Consider the following 20,299-nt stretch of genomic DNA (forward strand, 5'->3'; position numbering starts at 1 on the left):
ATCTATATTCTTTAAATTTTAAATGTAAAGTTTTGCTAATTTAGTTGTGTTTGTTTTTATTATTATTATTATTATTATTTTATAATTTTTTTAAATTGTTATTTAGGGTTAGGATTAGGGTTTAGTACAATAAGTTAAACTAAATAAAAATAAGAAAATAGCTGAAATAAAAAGAAAATAAAAAGAGTTTCTGTTTTTCTGTTTTATTTTATTAAGGTTAACATACATTCATTCATTCATTCATTCATCTATTTCATAAGGGAGAGTGAACATTAAGAAAAGAAGGAAAAACATAAGAAAAAATGAAGAAAAAAATACTGGTAAAAAGCGTATAGCTTAGTGAAATACAATTAAGTGGCACATAATAAACAAAAATAATAAAATGATAACATTAATATTGTTATAGGTGAAAGAAAACAAGTAGTCAACATGTTTTTTTGTGTTTTTAGTTCAGTGTAATACCCCGTGCATGATTTGTGTGCCATTTTTGTGCATGTGTCTGTTGTGTCTGTTGTGTTCGCATCTGATCTGCTGTAACAATCGTGTGTTTCTGTGTTTTGATTTTTAGCAGCTCTGTCCTCACTCGCTTGTGTTTTGATTTATGACGCTGAGCTTGATTTTTGCTGTTTAATGTTTGATTGTCACTAAACGCCGCTCTTTTTTTTTTTTTTTACCCAGCATTCCAACGTAAATGGCGAGAAGCAGCACAGCGCTCCTCAGTCCGAGGACGAGCCCACGACCCCCAAAATCCGCCCTAACCCCAAGTACCAGCTCTTCCTGGGCTCCAACGGCACCAGCGGCTCCAACAGCTCGGTGGGGAACGGCAGCGGCCCTCCCGGCGGCGGGACCAACGGGAACCTCATGAGGGTCAGTTCAGTGATCCGCGGATCCATGGAGTCGCTCTCGTCCCGGGACTGGGACAGCATGTCTGACCGAGTGAGTCCAAACACACATCTGATTGATGTTATTATTGCATGTATCTATTCTTTAAAAAAATAAAATAAAATTACAAATTACAGAAACAAACCAAACTTACTAAAACTTTAACAAAAAATATTAAAACTGAAAAAAAATAATAATAATAAAATTCAAAACAAATATTAAAAACTATAATAGTATCTCAGTGATATTAATATGACTTAATATAATATATGTAAATATAAATGTAATACATTAAAATAAAGAGAGAATTTATATGAAAATATATATAAAAAATACAGCAACCAGTTAATAAATAAATAAATACTTTTAATGTTTTAAAGCAAAATAAATAAATAAAATAATTTACAAAATCTATTATATTTATTATATTTTATTAATTATTGATAAAATAAAATAACTAATTTATTGAACTTATTTATTAAGTAATTTAACAGGCATTTTTATTTCCCAGAGAATGACTTTTATTAAAACTAACAGATTTGACCTCTTATTTCTCTTAATAATTATTATTATTTCTTCTATCTATTATTTAAAATAAAACTAGTACAAATTACAAAAACAACAAAAACTTACTTTAAACAAAATTACTAAAACTTTAACAAAAATTAATGTCCTTGTAGAATTATTTTACAAAAGATGTGCAATGCTTGTCTTACATGTGTTTTTAAAAACAATTGAAAAAATTATATTTCGCATAAAATAACATAATAAATTATTTAATTTATCAAAATTATATTAATTTTTAATTAATATTTAAAAAAATAAAATATTTGTATTACAAAAAAAAAACTAGTTTAATTATTTTTTTTAACAAAAAAAATACAATAAAACAAATTATATTATAAATTCAAAAATTCAAAATAAAATCATTTTATATTTAAACAAAATAAATAATATAGAAATCCATTTAATATAGATTAAATTAAATTTAGTAAAATAAAGCAATTAATTTATATGAAATTAAAATAGAAATGTAAATGTAAATGTAGTGTATATTAAAAAGGAGGGAATTTATATGAAAATAATAATTTATATATTGTCAATTAAATATATTAAAAATAGTGCAATAAATAATTTTATGTGAAATAATGTCTTAATTTAAATTATAAAATTATTTAATAATTAATAATTTAATTTAATTAATCTGTTAACTGTAATATTATAATAAAATCATTTTTGTTTTATGTTAGGCAACTATTTTTAATTTTTTCTAGAAATGATTAATATTAATATTACTAATACTGTATAAATATATTATGGTGTCAGTTTAAAAAGGAACATGCTACGACTACGACATGATCTAACAGTAAATGAATGTCTCTGTTGTTTCAGACGGGCGGCTTTGAAAGTCCTCCACGAGTTTTCAACAGCCCCTATTCGAATCTCTCCTTGGACTACAGTCCTGTCAACAGAATGTCTGACTTCAAGGTGAATAAACTCAGATTATTGAGTGTGAGTGTGAGTCCCTCTAGTGGACACTACATGAACGTGCCCTGCAGTCTCACACACAACAATGACTGTCTGCTTCTTTTAGAATTATTATTGCTTTTATGAGTTCATATGAATTCAGACTTTGATGCAGTGTTCTGACTGTGTTGGAACTGGTCTGTCAGACACAGGAAGTGATGTCGCCCACCGTCTCTGAGATGAACCTGTTTGGTCTGAGAAGCGCGAGTCCCGTTACTCCCGTTAGTCCGGCTCTGAGCCATCGCACACGAATCCCCGGATATGACAGTCTGACCCGCAGACGAGACGTGAGTCTATTACACAGAAAATAATACGTAACATTATAAATAAATAAAGCAGTCCATTTATAATAAAATTGTGTTTGTGTGTATGGTAACTGAAATTAATAAAAAATGTAAAATTATTCTATTTTATTTTTTATTTTTTGTTTAGTTAAAGTTGTAAAAAAAACTAAAATTGATACAAATTGAAACAAAATTTTTTTTTTTTTATTAAAAATGCCTAAAAATATATAAATATAAAAAAGTATTACAAAAGCAGCTAGTTAAATTATGAAAACAAAACAAACGTACTGTAAAGTTCACAAAAAATACATATATTTAAAAAATAAATTCAAAAATTCCAAATATTAATGCTATATATATATATATATATATATATATATATATATATAATATAATATTATACAATTAAAATAAAAATGATCAATGATAAAAAAATATATATATTTTTTTTAAAGTACTGAATATTTTATGTAAATATATAAAAAATATATAAATATAAAAAAGTATTGCAAAAAACAAAAACTAGTTATTATTATAGTATTATAAAAATACAAAACAAACTTACTGTAAATGAAATTACAAAAACTTTGACAAAAAAACAACAAAACAAAACAAAACAAAAAAAAAATATTCAGAAATTAAAAATATTAATTAAAACAAATTTAATATATATCAAAGTAAAACATAAAAACAATCATTTTATATTAAAGTAAATAATAACATACAAATATTAATTTAATATAAAAAAGCTAAAATTTACATAAAATTTATCAGTGATAAAAAAAAAAAGATACAATATTTTTTTAGTACTGCATATTCTATGTAATATATAAGAATATATAAATGTAAGTTTTACAAAGTATTACAAAAAGCAAAAGCTAGTTTGTTAAAATTACAAAAACAAAACAAAAACAATTTTGACAAATTACAATAAAATAAAAAATATATTTAAAAAATGTATTAAAAAATCAAAAACAAGTTTAATATATCAAAGTAAAACAAATAAAAAACAATCATTTTATATAAAAAATAAATAATAATAATAATAATAATAATAATATATATAAAATATCAATTTAATATATATTAAAGCAATTAGTTTATATAAAAGTAAAAATATATGTAAATATAAATTCTCCCTTTATTTTAATATAACATTTATATGAAAATAAAATAATTAATTTATATACTGTAAATTGAATATATATTAAAATGTAACAAATAGAGCAACCAGTTAATAAATAAATAAATAAATAAAACAAAAAAAATACATAAATATAAATGTGTTAAAGCTAAATAAATAAATAAAATAATTTACAAAATGTATTATATTTATTAATTTAATATTATTAATTAATTAAGTAATTACATTTACTCAACTAATTTAATGGGCACTTTTATGTCCCAGAGGATGATTTTTATTCCAACTAACAGATCTGAACTCTTGTTTCTCTCCTGAAGGCGACTCCAAGTCAGCTCATGCAACGAAACAACCAGCCGAGCAAACTGGATTTCATCCAGGAACTGACCAAACAGCTGGACGACTGTCGCAGGGTCAGTATGAAACACACGTGAACTTCTCTGTAGTCTTCAGCTACTGAGCTTTTTCACCACTGTCAAAAAATACATTGCAGATCTTTAAAATGTCTTTATTTATGCACAGAGGAACCAGTTTCTGGAAGCGGAGAGCATCGAGATGGAGAAGGAGAGGAACCAGATCCGCTTCGAGATGCGAGGTCTGCTGGTGAACAATGAGGATCTGCTGCGGACAAACACGCAGATGCAGGGCGAGATGAACCGCCTGCGCGAGAAGATCGTGGAGTTGGAGAGCAACAACAACGTCATGCTGGAGCGCTTCAGAAAGATGGAGGTACGAACACCACATACAACACACACACACACACACACACACACACGCCGTCATCCACATCATCAACACCTGTGTGTGTGTTTGCAGAAAGAGCTGAAGGAGGCGCGGGAGGTGATGGTCGAGGCAAACACTCAGGAATACGCCTTCAACTTCCTGCAGCAGACGCTCAAGAACAAAATACAAGACACTGAGGTGCGTCAGAGTCTGTTTGCATCATAAATAAACATGCTTCTTGACACATTTAAAGACTAAAATAATATATTATTATTTTTTATTTATTATTGTTATATTTTATGTGAGCCTGGAGCACAAAACCAGTCTTAAGTATCACGGGTCCTACTGTAAATATATCAAAACTTAATTTTGATTAGTAATATGCATCGCTAAGAACTTGGACAACTTTAAAGGTGATTTTCTCAATATTTTCTTTTTTTTTTTTTTTTTTTGCACCCTCAGATTCCAGATTTTCAAATACTTGTATCTCGACCAAATATTGTCCTATCCTAACAAAAAAAAATTGACCCTTTTGTGGTACATGGTCAAAAATAATAATAATAATAATAATAATAATAATAATAATAATATATACACATTTTTTTATTATTTTATTTTTAGATTATTCTTTATTTATTTATTTGATTTATTTTATTATTATTATTTTTTTAAATGTATTCCATTATTGGATTATATTTATATATATATATATATATATATATATATATGATTTTATATATTTATATATCATTTATTTTATGCTAAATGGTTTTCAGAAACAGCAGTAATGTCATTTAATAAGCTAAATGTAAAATGATGGGTAATAATCATATGATGAAACAAACATAAAACAATTGTCCATTTGTTGTATTATTTATATTATTTTATAATATCATTTTGTATTTATTATTTTAATCTTATATCATTTTATATGAATTATATTTATTATTTATTATTCTTATATTAATGTACATGTATTATTGTTTTATTATTATTATTATTATTATTATTATTATTTTTATTTTGTTTTGTTCTTGTGCTTTAGTAATGCACTGCACTTTTTGTCATGCCAAAAAAAAAACATAAAATGCTAAATGTTTTTCAACAACTAATGGCATTTAATAAGCAAAATGTAAAGTTAGTGGTAATAATATTATGAAACAAGTTAAAAAAATATATATATTTTTATGTTTTTTTTATTGTATTTATTTTTTATTATGTTCTTGTGCTTCAGTAATGCACTGTACGTTTTGTCATACAAACAATGAAATTGTTAATGCTTTTCAAACACTTGTGGCATTTATTAAGCATATGTGTATATATATATATATGTTAGCACATTCAGTCTGATCTTCTGTGTGTGTGTTTTCTTCAGGAAGCTCTGGAGAAACAAACTCAACATGCTCAGACTGTGTCTGAAAAACTGTGGCTCGCTGAGAGAAATCTGGAGGAACTGGAGCTGGAGAAGGAAACAAAGGCCAAGAAAGCTCTAGAACTCAGCAACAATGTTTTCAGACTGGAAACAGAGGTACAAACACACATGCATACATGCACACACACCTGCTTTTTGAAATAATTTAATACTAATATTTTAATATTAAATAATTCAAGCATTAAACAAAAAAGAAATACTTTTTTAAATTGAAAAAAAAAACAAAAACAATTTATTAATATGAATTGAAATCTCAATATGATTCTTTTTAATCATGTGATGTTTATTGTTCTGTGTGTTTGTCAGCTGGCAGATGCTCTGCAGGAAGGGAACCAGGCGCGAGCGGAGCTGAGTTTGCAGCAGAAGCTGCGGGCCGAAGTTCAGCTGCGGGTGGAGGAGCTGGAGGAGAGCGTCCTGGAGAAAGACCAGGAGCTGCTGCGCCTCACACAGATCGTCAGCAGACTGCAGGGAGAGGTCAGATTAACATGCCTTTTCAAATGCTTTCTCAAAGAAATAAATACTGTGTTTGATTTGTGAGTTGTGCTGAGCTCCGTCTGTGTGTGTTTCAGGTGACGGATAAGCTGAGCGACAAGGAGCAGACGCTGGAGGAGGAGATCCAGCTGCGTGAGCGCGTGCAGCTGCAGTGCAAACAGGCCGAGAGAACCGTGGAGGATCTGCGCATGGAGCTGCAGACGCTCAGCCAGTCCAGAGACGAGCTCTCCAAACAACTCAAACTGGCACAGGTACGGCACCGACGTCACTGACACCAGCTCAGAAAGACACGTGAACGCCGCTAACGTCAGCGCATTTGTGTGTGTTTCAGGAGAAGATCATCGATCTGGAGGGAGATCTGGAGGAGATGCATGAGAACGAGCAGCGATCGGTGTCCAAGCACAAGAGAGCTCTGGATCAGGTCAGGAAACCACTAAAAACCACTTTAGGCCACTGTGATAAGGTTTATGAGTAGTCTGAGGCAAAATCACAGAATCCAAATTACGATGCGTCAAAATAAAAGCTCAGTTTAACTATTACTATTACTACTACTAAAAGTTGTAGTAGTGGCCACAATTATAAATATATCTTTTTTAAAAATAACAATTCTGACATTATTTTTAAGTTTTATGAGTTTAATTGCTTAGGCTAGTTTTTTTTTTTTTTTTTTTTTTTTTTTTTTTTTTTTTTTAGTTTTATTGTTATTAAAATGAAATAAGCCATTAAAAAGTCTACATAAAATAAAAACAGAAAACACAGAATTATTTTACAGGGCCCAAAAAGTACATTTTTGTTCAACTTTAATAAATTGATGTTGAATTCTGTAAGTTTTATGATTTTAATTCTTTTTTTTTTTTTTCAATCAATTATTGGAAATTTAATTTAACCATCAAAGAAAAAAATCCAGGAAAAAATCAAATGAAAAATAATTTTTTGTGAAAAAATAAAATGAGTTTTATTGAGATATTGGTATGGTTTTTATTAATACATGGAATTTTAGTTTTCTGTTTTTATCTTAATTTTAGTTAAAGTTTTAGTAATTTTGTCAATTTTAGTTTTTTTTTTTTTTTTAAATTAGTTTATTTAAAATGAAAACCCAGTATTATTTTATAGGGCCCAAAAAATACGTTTTTGTTCAACTTTAATAAATTTATGTTAAATTGTATAAGTTTTATGATTGTAATTTGTTATTATTGGAAATTTAACCATCAAAACAGAATCCAGGAAAAATCAAATGGGGAGGAAAAAAACAGAATTTGCAAAAAAAGTAAAATAAAATAAAATTAGTTTTATTGAGATATCAATATAATTTTTAGTAATACATGGAATTTTAGTTTTCTGTTTTTAATTTAATAAGTTTTAGTAATTTTGTCCATTTTTGTAGTTTTTATTAGTTTATCATTTTAATTGTTTATATGTCAGTTTTAGATGTTTTGTACATGAAGTTAAAGTAAATAAAAAAATTGAGAAATATCTTTTTTTTTTTTTTTTTTTTTTTTTTTTTTTTTTTGGTTAACATGTTTTATTTCCCATAATGAAAAAGTTTAGTTTTGTGTTTTTATTTGTAGTGAATGTGTGTGTTTGTGTTTGTTTCTATCAGTCGGAGCAGCTGCAGATGAAGCTCATCCAGGAGAAGGATCTCAACGATCAGCTGGAGTGTGAGAAGGCCATCCTGGAGAGACAGGTGTGTGTGTGTGTGTGTGTGTGTTTTTTTTACTCATGAATATATCTGCTGATGCTGATGCTGATGCTGACAGTGATGTTGTTGTGTTCAGCTGCGGGACCTGCGCATTGAGATGGAGGAGCTGCAGAATAACAGAGTGGAGGTGGATTCAATTACCAGAGCCGAGATTAAAGCCAAAGAGCTGGAGAACTCACTGCGGGCTGAAGAGAGGTCAGACACACTTTATCAATATAATATCAAATATTACTTCAACCAGTGAAAGTCTGCAGTAAGTCTGAATGATGGTTTGGCTCTGATTCTCCTCAGGAATAAAATGGTGTTGACCAACACCATCAGCAAACTAGAGAAGAAGATCCACGAGCTGACAGAGCAGATGGAAGAAGAGCACAAGATCTCCACCGAACAGAGAGAACTGGTACGACACTGACACACTCACACCAGCAGAGGGAGACACACACACACACACACACACACACACACACACACACACAAACTCACTGACATTTAATTACTGTGCATAGAAATAGAGCACATGCTGAAATTAAATACATTTTGGGTTTTCAGTCCCAGGTTTTCAGTGTGGTTTCAGACTTTTATAGCCATATTCATTTTTCTACATTTTTTGTGGTGTTTACTTGAGGCAAGTTAGTGATTTGAGCAAATACATATATGTGTTTTTACTTATATTTTTTTATTTATATAACATTTTTATTTTATAACATTTTTCTATTTTTCTTTTTCTAATAAATATACACAGTACACGCGAATATATTATCTACACAAAAAAAAAAAATATATATATATATATATATATATATATTTTGGATGCAATTAGTCATGATTAATTGTTACCCAGCGCTACTAATAATAAATACAATTTGTATATAAATCTAAAAAAATTCTATAATTGTATTATAATTTTTTAAAATAATTTTTTATTATAATATTTTATATTATATTATAAAATATCTATATATTTTTTTAAAGTTTCTCTCACTAATATTGTTTTCTCACAATTGTGAGAAAAAAAGTCAGAATTGTATGATGAAAACGTAAAATGATAAGATAAAAGCTTGCAAAACTTGCAATTAAATAAGTAACTATGTATACATATTTTATTGTAATTATAAATAAACATGTATGCTCATATATAGATCATGTTAATATAAATTACATTAAATCATTTTTATGCATAAAAATTGAATACATTTAATTAATGTTAATATTAAATATGTATTTATAATTCTAAAAAAAAAAAGTGAAATTCAGAAAATAGAGGAAAAACTACAAAAATACAAGAAATATAAGAAACCAAGTCCAAAATGAAAGGTAAAAAAATCTGTTATCTTTTAACAGATCTTTTAACTCTCTTTTTTTTTTTCTTTTTTTTTTCTTTTAATTATTTTTTTGATTCTGTGTCAGTATTTTGCACAAGAAAGTGTTGCATGTCGTAGTTTTTTTGTTTATGTACCACGTCTGAAGTTTTGGTGTGTGTGTGTGTGTTCAGATGACGCAGCGCATCCGTTCGCTGAAGCGGCAGCTGAACGACGCCGAGGAAGAGGCGAGTCGACGGGACGTCCAGCACCGACACACACACAGAGAACTGATGGAGGAGAGAGAAGCCAACAGCCGCCTGCAGAGACAACTGCTGGATAAACAACTGCTCAACAAGTGCGTCTCACTCAGACATAATCATTTATATTCATTTATTTACTTTAATATTAATAACATTTTATTTGAAAATGTAAGTCTAAGTATTTGAGGGTTTTTTTGTATTTTATTGTTTATTAATGATAAATATGTGCTGATACACCATATTAATTTATATTTTTTATAAATAACGTTTATTAAATAAGCAATTATCTATTCATATCTTTTATTATAATAATAATAAATGCATGTTTGTTAATACACCATATTACATTACATTTAATTAATGATAATTATTACATTTTCACTGTAATTAAAAGTAAATATTTGTGTCTGTACACACCATAAAAATATATTAATATAAAATACATTTATTAAATAATAAATAATAAATGTTTATGTATATATGTTTTTTTTTACTGGGTGCATTTTAAATAATAATAATAATAATAATAATAATAAAATAATAAAAAAATATAAAATTATTTGTAATTTTGTATTAAAGGACTTGTTTTATTAATATAAAATAAATAAATATAATAATAATAATAATAATAATAATAATAATATTTTATTTAAATATTATTTAAATAAAATAATAAATAAATGTTTATGTTTGTTTTTTTTACTCTGTGCATTTTACTACTACTACTACTAATAAATATATATAAATAATAAGTAATACATGTTTTTTAATTGGGAGCATTTTTTAAATATAATAATAATAATAATAATAATTATTATTATTATTATTATTATTATTATTATTATTATTATTATTATTATTAATAAATATAGAATTATTTGTAATTTTGTAATAAAGAGTGAGGACTTGTTTTATTAATATAAAATAAATGTATTAAATAATAAGCATGTTTATGTTTTTTTACTGGGTGCATTTTTAATATTATTAATAATAATAATAATAAATTATTTGTAATTTTGTATTAAAGAGTGAGGACTTGTTGGAAACAATGTATTATGATGTTAATGTTCTGTAGGTTTTCTTCCAACATATTGTTTTTTTGTGTCTTCGTGTCCTGCAGCAGGAGGATAGATTCGAGACAAACTCTGGAGAACCTGAAGCTGAATCTGAGCGATGATGAAGACGAGGAAGAGAAGCAACAGACCGAATCCAAATCCACAGACAAACAGATCACTCAGGTGTGACCGGACCGGACCGAAGCTAAAACTCTTTTAAAAAACTGCCAAAACGTAATCAATCTGGATCTGCTGTCAAACTGTTTCCCTTCAAATATCAAAGACTTCAAAGCGGATCACAGAAACCACTGGAGTCCGGGATCCAGAGACGCTCCGTATGAGAAACGCTGTGGAAAAGCCCTTTCCTGTGGACTGATGCTCTTAGGATTGTAATTTTAAGTACTTACAGCAGAATCTGCTTGACCGTCGCTGCCCAATCTGGTTTGATGTGGTTTACAGTAAGCTGTCGTGTGCATTAGTTCTTTATTAAGCTCTCCGTTCTCGTTTCTGTTGTTGTTCTTCAGCTCAATCAGCCGTTTACATTATGCCTATATTAATATAATCGACATAGGAATGAATACTGATGATGAAGTGTTTAGACATTAATTCGGGAGTGTATTTGCCTGCGTTCAGCTGCTGATATTATTCTTCTGAAGGTTATTAAGGGAATGCTTTTATTAAGTGTTAATGATGCTGTGTGTCTTTCACTCAAATACAGCAGCAGTTTGTGCTCCTGGGTGTTTGTATGTAGTTCTGAATTTAAGCTGGAACTATCAAATGGTAATAAAATATTATAAAACCAAGAGTCATGCTTTTTTATTTTGATCTAGATTAAGTGTCAATGAATAAAATGCCACCAAATGACAATTACATTTTTTTAGAAATTTATTCACTTTGACTATATCTTTATAACTGAACTTTTTTCCGTGTGATTTTTAGTTTGTCTCACAATTAAGAGACTAAAAGCCAGAACTGCAAGTAATAAATTATGAGAAAATTTAAGCATTTTAATGGTTTTGAATTAGATTGAATAGAATCTTTAAATTTCATAAAACTGTAACTTCAGATTAACTGAATTATATATATATATATTTATATATGTATATGTGTGTGTATATATATATATATATATATATATATAATTTATTTTATTTTATTTTATTATTATTATTTTTTTTTTTTAAAGTATACAAAAAGTAATGTATTTTCTTGAAATGAAATACATGGTTTTGTTTTTTAAGATTTTTAAATATACTTTTTTTTTTTCCTGGGAAAAATACATTTTAAATGTGTTATAAACAGTGAAACTTAATAAAATGATATATATATATATATATTTAGGTTCAACCTTTATATACCAAAATATATTTCAAAATGTATTTTGAATTTTTTTGTTTCTGGCAAAAAATATATTTTAAATATATTAAATATATATATTAAATATATTTAACTGAGTGTCACTGTTAAATTTTATTATATAAAAATATTTTTCTGTCGACCTTCACATACCAAATATATTTTTCATCTAAAGTATACAAGAAGTAATGTATTTTCTTGGAGTGAAATGCATGTGTTTTTTTTTTTTTTTTTTTTTTTTTTTTTTCAATAAAATGTACATTTTTTAAAATTAAAAAAAATATACATATATTTAGGTTCAACCTTCATATACCCAAATATATTTCAAAATGTATTTCAGGAGCAGGAAAATATATTTGTATTTGTATTAGTAAATATTTCAAATTTTTATGGGATGAAATGAGTAGGTTTGATTTTAAAATTCCAAACAATCAATAAAAACTCAGAAATACACAAAAATATATAATAAATATAAAAAAAAAAATAGAAGTAAATATATTTCACATTTTTTTTTTTAGCAAATCTAATTTTGGCTATTTGTTTTGTATATTTTGAATGTATTTTTATATTAAAAAAAAAATATTTTGAATATATATTAAATGTTATAAACAGTGACACTCAATTAAATATATTTTTATATATTTATATTTTATTATATAAAAGTATATTTAGGGTCCTTTATATATCTAATATATTTTAAAATGTATTTCCAGTCATATACACTTTTCTCTTTTTTTTTTTCTTCAAAAGTATACAAAAAATAATGTATTTTCTTGCAATGAATTACATGGTTTTGTTTTTTTAAAATTAAATTTGTTTTGAATTTTCTTCTCAAAATATAAACAATATATATATATATATTTACATATATTTTTTTTATATAATATTTATTTATTTTTTGGTCGTATTTTTGTATAATTTGAATTTTGAATTTTTCTGGGCAAAATACATCTTAAAGATATACTAAATATGTGTTATAAACAGTGAAGCTCAATGAAATATACTTTTGATGAAATGTACTATTAAAAATATATATATTTAGATATATTTAAATAATATATATTTAAAATGTATTTCAAGAGCAAGAAAATATATTTCCGGTCTTGTACTTCTTTTTCCCCCAAAGAAAATGTAAAATTTTTTTTCTTGGAATGAAATATATCAGTTTGATTGTAAAAATAAAAAAAAAAATTAATAAAAAATTAATAAAAAAAAAAAAAATATATATATATATATATATATATTTAAAATGTTGAAATATATTTAAAAATATATGCATCATTCACAAATGGACCATTAAAACTTTTAAGCATTTTTCCTCTTTATTCTTTAGTAACATGTTACACGCATAACAAAAAAAATAAACGCTCTCAAAGGAAACTGAAGAGTTCATTTGTTGAACCAGTTGTGTTATTGTGTGTTTTTATTATATACCGTGATGCAGTAAAAGAGCTTACAGGAGTTGAGACTCGGGCAGCGTTTCATTGGTCAGTAAATCTTTACAGGCACGAGGAGAGAAAATCCTTCAATCAATGTAAACTTCAAGAGAACAACATCACTGCTCATAAAGCCATTCCTGAAACCACATGAGGTACTAAACCAGTAAAACACGAAAGCGAGAGACGCGGCTCAGTTCAAGGCCAAGCAGGAGTTCGGTAGAAACACGAATATGCGTCGCTCCAGAGATTGTCACATCGAACGGCGTGCGATCCGACGTCCTTCCTTCGTCAAACGATGCTTGAAGATGTGAGTATGGCACACGATGAGTTTGGCACCGGAGGACAAAAATAAAACCTCAAGCCCAGTACGGACATCGTCAAACAATATGAACAAATCATCACCAAACCTGGTCATATTTCACCCCAAACTCATCACACAAAAATAAGACATTCTATTTTGCATTAAGAAAATTAACATTTTTTTAGTATTGTAATTTTACAAATTCAAGAGGGAAAAATAAAATGTAAAAAAAAAAAAAAAAAATTAAATACTGAGAATGTAAAATAGAGGGGGGGGATTTTATTTATTTATTTATTTTTTAATTTGTGATGAAAATAATGGCAATGGTTTTGAATTTTGGGTGAAATTTTGAATTTAGGCTAGAAAATGTGATTTGTATTAATCTGCTTGAATAAGAGCAAAAATAAGAATACTTTTTTTTGTTAAGAAAATTATGATTAAAAAAAAATATTTAAAAAATTAATGTAAAAACATTTTTTATGAGGGGGAAAAAATCCAAAGTAAAATATTTATATATAATAATAAGACTTCATTTTCATGACAGTTTACAAAGATGTATTTATGTTAATGCAAAACATCTCAATGATTTTGAATTTAGGGTGAAATATGGAAATATAAAATATACACATTTTTTAAAAAAATACATGTCATATTTCACCCCAAACTCATAAGATAACATAAATAAATAAATAAATAAATAAATGAAACATGACATTTTGCATTAAGAAAATTAAGTCTATTTCTTTTTGTATTATAATTTAACAAATACAAAAAAAACTAAACTGTGATTTATGCATCCATATTATTTCTGCTTCTTTTTTGCTGTTTTAAATAAAATAAAATAAAAATAAGACTAAATAAAACAAAACATGCTGTAATACAATACTGAGAAATACTGAGAATAAAAATTAGAGGGGGTAATTAGTAAAGAAAATAATGTCAATGTTTTGGAATTTAGGGTAAAATACGACATGAACATGTTTTCATTATATTCGCCAAAAAAAAAAAAAAAAAAGATATATATATAAAATTACAAATAAATGTAATACATATAATAATAAGACTTATTTTCATGACAGTTTGCAAAAGATATGTTTTATGTTATGCAAAACATCTTAATGATTTTGAATTTAGGGTGAAATATGGACATTTATTGATTTAGTCTGAAAAACATATCACATTTCACCCCAAACTTATAAGACAAACATAAGATACTTAATTTTGCATTAAGAAAATGAAGTCTATTTTTTGGAACAAGATTTTTTTCTATTGTAATTTCACAAATGCAAGGGGAAGGAAATTAATAAAATAGAATAAAATAAACTGTGATTTATACATCCATAGTATTTCTGCTGCCTGTTTTGTTGATTTAAATAAAACTAAAAAAAAACAAAATGATGTAACATTGAGAAATTTGTTTTTTGTTTTTTTTTTTGGAATTTGTAAAGAAAATACTGTAAATGGTTTTGAATTTAGGGTGAAATATGACATGAACTATGGAGGGCCAAATTACTCAAAATTAATTAAATAAATGTTGAAATATATAAATACATAGTTAAGTGCATCATTTAATTTTTGAAAGCATATATAAATGTATAAATATTTATTTATTTAAATATTTATTTTTTAATTTTTTAAATATTTATTATTTAATTATATAAATTATTTATTTATTTAAATATTTATTTATTTATTTCAGCATTTATTTATTGCCTCCACATTTCATTTTGAGGTTTGTTGTTGTCGACAAATGCATTTAATGATTTATTTATATATTTCAGCATTTATTTAATTATTTAATTTTGAGTAATTTGGCCCTCCATAATGAACAAGTTTTCATAAAATTCACCAAACTAAAAAAGCACAGCAAAAGGTGTTGTCTATTAATTAGCTTGTACAAGAGTACATTCAGGTCAAATTTCACCCCAAAAGAACTAAATAATAATATATGTTAAAATCATTATGATTTTAAAAACTATATTTAACAAAAAAAATAAGTAAATGTAAAAACATTTCATAAGTGAAAAAAAAAAATCTAAAGTAAAATATTTACATGTAATAATATAAGTTTGGTGTTAAATTGTCATGAATTTAAATTTAGGGTGAAAATGAGCTGGGCATTTATTATGATATTTAAAATACATGTCGCACTTCACTCAAGACATTAAGAAAAGCCTATAAATATATTAGGACCAACAAGTTTATGCAAAGCCAGAAAAAAAAAAAAAAAAAAAACTAAATTTACATTACTGCAACTTAAGAATAAATAAATAAATAAAATCCTAAAATTTAGGGTGAAATATGCTCTGGATGCAATTTCAAGATTTCAAGATTTCAAGATATTAGCCTAAAATATTAAATTAGATGGAGATCTGCATTGATCTGCCTGTATATTAGACACTTCTCATTTTATCCAGTCCATTCTTGTACACAGACGCATTAAAAATACATCATTTGCTATTTCTTTCAAATGTTCAGAAGTCCGAAGCAGACGTACAAACACCCCGCAGATCTTCAACTATTCAACTATTCATTTGCACTTGTTTGCATGAATCTGCACTTCTGATGGTTGATGTGAGCACAAGCTAACAGATGTGAAAATGAAACATTCATGCTTCCAGCACTTCAGTGGAGTTTCTCCAGAGCTCTGGACGGAGCGTTTAATATCAGGACCGATCGTAAAGGCCGGGCACGATCGCGATTAGACGTCAGCCGCGTGTGACCGCATGCAGCGACACGCATGAACACGCAAGCATCCGCAGCGTCACGACACCAGAGACACAAACGCCTGGACATTCACAAGCTCATGTCAGTCATGCACAGGCTTCCATTCACCAACACAGACTCTGACAGGCAGTGAGTAGTGTTTGACACACCAGAGCTTCAAAATCATGACCATACACCACCAGACGAACGTCTCTGCTGCTCACCAACGCTGCGTTTATTTGATCAAAAATGCTGTAAAATGGTGAAAAAATATTTTCTTTTAAAATACCTGCTGTCTATGTGAATATATTGTAAATTGTCATTTATTTCTGCGATCAAATGCTGAATTTTCAGCATCATTACTCCAGTCTTCAGTGTCACATGATCACTCAGAAATCATTCTAATATGCTGATTTGCTGCTCAACAAACGTTTATGATTATTAGCAATGTTGAAAACAGTTGTGCTGCACAATGTTTGTGTGGAAACCGTCATATATTTTATTTTTCAGGATTCACAGATGAATAGAAAGTTGGAACATTAAAATATCTTTAATGTCACTTTTACTTTATTTAAATATATATTATATTATATATATATATATATATATATATATATATATATATATATAAATAAAACTGATTTTTTTTTTTTTTTTTTTTTGCAAAATAGATTCAGTAAATATATTTTGGCCATTTCTTTCATAATCTTCCTGGCCAAAATATATTTTAAATATATGCTAAATATGTTATAAATGGTAATATACTTTTTCTTTTTTCTAAAAACATACAAATGTTTTTTTTTGTTTTGTTTTTTAAATATAGAAAAAAAAACATTATTGGAATATAATGTTTTTGCTCTCAAAATGTAAAATCAAAAAATAAAAAAAATAAAATTAAAAAAAATTAAAATGTAACAATTTTAGGGCTGTCAAACTATTAATCGCAATTAATCGCATACAAAATCAAACTCCTACTATATGTGTGTGTACTATGTGTGTTTATTATGTATATATCAATACAAACGCATTTATATTTATATTTAACACATATTTACAAGTATATGTATTTATTACAGTTTTTATATAATTTATATAAATTATATAATATATATTATTATATAAATAAAATATTTTGTACATAAACAACATATTTCTCTTAAATATATACATCAATTTGTGTGTATTTATATATATATATATATATATTAGGCAAACTTTTACGTTGTAAGCTATTAATCGCACTTGTTCGACAGCCCTAATTTTTGAAAATTTTAAAAATACAAATTTTAAAATATACTTAAAGTACATTTGAAAATATTTGCATCATTCACAAATGGACCATTAAAACTCAAAATAATTTTTTCCTTTTTATTATTTAGTAACATGCATAATAACACACATAACAAAAACTAAAACATATATAATTTGTGAAATAAACTCTTATTTTATAAATTTTTTTACTTTTTTACCAATAATAATTTTTTACCAATAATATTTATGTACTAAAAATGAAGGGAAAAATTTGGCAGATGCTTTATATATATATATATATATATATATATATATATATATATATAAAAAATTTGTTGTTGTTGGTGTGTTGCTGTTGTTTTTAATTTTAATTTTTAATTTTTATTATTATATTATTTTACTTTCCCGAATATGTTGAAATTTAGAGTTGTAGAAATATTTATTGAGCAGCAAATCAGCATATTACAATGATTTCTGAAGGATCATGTGACACTGAAGACTGGAGTAATGATGCTGAAAATTCAGCTGCGCATCACAGAAGTAAATTACAGTTTAACACATATTCACATTGGAAAGTATATATATATAGATTGAATAGTAATAATATTTCAGATTTTTTACAGTAGTTTTGATCAAATAAATGCAGCTTTGCTGAGCAGAAGAGACTTCTTTCAGAAACACAAAAAAATCATATTTATTCCAGTCCTCTGACTGGTAGTGTATGAATGTGGTTCAGCTCTCGATGAGCCAGATATGTCTGTTTTTGTGTATGTACATTCATTTAGACGATCAGTGTTTAGAATTAAAGTCCAAATCAAAACGATGGCCACATCAGTATTTTAGTGTGTAGAGTTGCTGATCTAAGATCTCTATATGAAAATTTCATACGTAATATTCTGGGCTAAATTTGGAGGGGTTTGTTAAAGATCACAGGCAGTACGACAGCTCTCACAAACTCTCCGGGAAAATACGAACGTCCACACATATCTGTAATACGGTAGTTTCGGGACGGGCGTGTGGGATCCGGACGGTGCCGTGGCTCTGATATCGGCCCGGCGGGCGGCACGTCCGCTCCTGTCCGCTACACGAGCGCCGCGTCCCGCTGCTTTAACACGCACACTTCTTCTCGTTGGCCGCCGCGGCGTCCAGTTTGCTGGTGCCGTCCGTGTTGTGCGCGTCCGCCGCCGGTTTGTCCACACACTGCTCCATCCGCTTCATCACCAGATCCAGCAGCGTCACCACCGCCTTGTCCACCTCCGCGCCGGTCGCCGCACTCGTCTCGAAGTAGGGGATTCTGGGAAAGAGGAGACAAGAACAAACATCAGAAGAAGACTCAACTCTCTCTCACACTTACAAACACATATGCAGTTATATAATGATCAAAATCAACACACATGCATATATAAAATTTATTAAACAAAATGAAGCAAAAACAGAAATATGGGTTGTTATATGCTATATTAATAATATATATATATATATATATTAGATTTTTTAATTTAGAATATATATTTTTACATTTTTTTAATCTATTTTAATATATTTTATAAATTATTTTTTTTATAAGTTTTATTTTACTACTATTAAAAATTGTAATGCACAAAAAATACGGAAAATATTTATACTGTTATATTTAGAATATATATTTTTAATATATAATTTGAATGTGTAAATGTATTTATTTATTTATTTAATTAGTTTAGTTAGTTTGTTTTTCTATACCTCTAATATGTCTTTAAATTAATCCAGGCATAAAAACATTATATATCAATATCATGTTTCAAATTTCACTCAATTGTAATGTACAAAAAAATTCAGAAAATATTTATACTATTATATTTAGAATATATATATTTTTTTATATTTTTTTAAATGTATTTTAATATACAATTTGAATATGTAAAACTATTCATTCATTCATTTAATTTGTTTCTTTTTCCCCCATCTCTTATATGTCTTCAAATTAATCCAGGCATAAAAACATTATATATCAATATCATGTTCCAAATTTCACTCACTATTATTTTAAATATACATAAGAGTATTTTATAATAATACATATTTATTTATTAAAAATAATAACAATAATAATAATAATAATAAACATTAATAAAATAATTATTAATAATAAAATAAATTAAATTAATAAAATGACACTTGTTCATATATATATATATATATATATATATATAATATTTTATATTTTATTTTATAATATTTAATTTATTTTATTATTAAAAAAAATGGCATCCCGAGTTCGAGTCCCGGCACGCAGACTTTTCCTGATCCCACCTTGCTTTCTGTCCCTCTACACTGTCTTATCTAAATAAAAGGCATAAAACACAAAAATAAAAAGTAAAAAAAAAAAAAAAAAAAAAAAAAAAAAGATGCTTTTATGATAAGTAATTTAGACTGCATTCAAGCTGTACATTTCATCAGTTGATGCATTA

The 20,299-nt window shown here is 26.9% G+C and overlaps 3 protein-coding genes across 8 annotated transcripts in view; 1 reads left to right on the forward strand and 2 right to left on the reverse strand.

Moving 5' to 3' along the window:
• Nucleotides 1-11,599, forward strand: part of LOC127152305 (cingulin-like protein 1) — a 42,409-nt gene extending 30,810 nt beyond the window's left edge. For all 4 annotated transcript variants that reach the window (XM_051092890.1, XM_051092893.1, XM_051092891.1 and 1 more), the window contains 15 exons: nt 679-936; nt 2,275-2,370; nt 2,556-2,696; nt 4,155-4,247; nt 4,357-4,563; nt 4,651-4,755; nt 5,933-6,085; nt 6,296-6,463; nt 6,559-6,732; nt 6,813-6,902; nt 8,082-8,165; nt 8,257-8,375; nt 8,472-8,580; nt 9,673-9,836; nt 10,862-11,599. In XM_051092890.1, coding sequence (XP_050948847.1) covers nt 679-936; nt 2,275-2,370; nt 2,556-2,696; nt 4,155-4,247; nt 4,357-4,563; nt 4,651-4,755; nt 5,933-6,085; nt 6,296-6,463; nt 6,559-6,732; nt 6,813-6,902; nt 8,082-8,165; nt 8,257-8,375; nt 8,472-8,580; nt 9,673-9,836; nt 10,862-10,985 — 2,085 coding nt within the window. In that variant the 3' untranslated portion in view covers nt 10,986-11,599. The remainder of the gene's footprint in view (nt 1-678; nt 937-2,274; nt 2,371-2,555; nt 2,697-4,154; nt 4,248-4,356; nt 4,564-4,650; nt 4,756-5,932; nt 6,086-6,295; nt 6,464-6,558; nt 6,733-6,812; nt 6,903-8,081; nt 8,166-8,256; nt 8,376-8,471; nt 8,581-9,672; nt 9,837-10,861) is intronic.
• The window catches only part of LOC127152320 (vitelline membrane outer layer protein 1-like), a 232,385-nt gene that overhangs the window by 141,188 nt on the left and 70,898 nt on the right, over nt 1-20,299 (reverse strand). The gene's annotated exons all lie outside the window — the stretch shown is intronic.
• Nucleotides 18,188-20,299, reverse strand: part of rab27b (RAB27B, member RAS oncogene family) — a 36,609-nt gene continuing 34,497 nt past the window's right edge. For both annotated transcript variants that reach the window (XM_051092924.1, XM_051092923.1), the window contains one exon: nt 18,188-19,143. In XM_051092924.1, coding sequence (XP_050948881.1) covers nt 18,957-19,143 — 187 coding nt within the window. In that variant the 3' untranslated portion in view covers nt 18,188-18,956. The remainder of the gene's footprint in view (nt 19,144-20,299) is intronic.

This window comes from Labeo rohita, chromosome 21, assembly GCF_022985175.1.
Source record: "Labeo rohita strain BAU-BD-2019 chromosome 21, IGBB_LRoh.1.0, whole genome shotgun sequence".
In the NCBI taxonomy this organism is placed as follows: domain Eukaryota; kingdom Metazoa; phylum Chordata; class Actinopteri; order Cypriniformes; family Cyprinidae; genus Labeo; species Labeo rohita.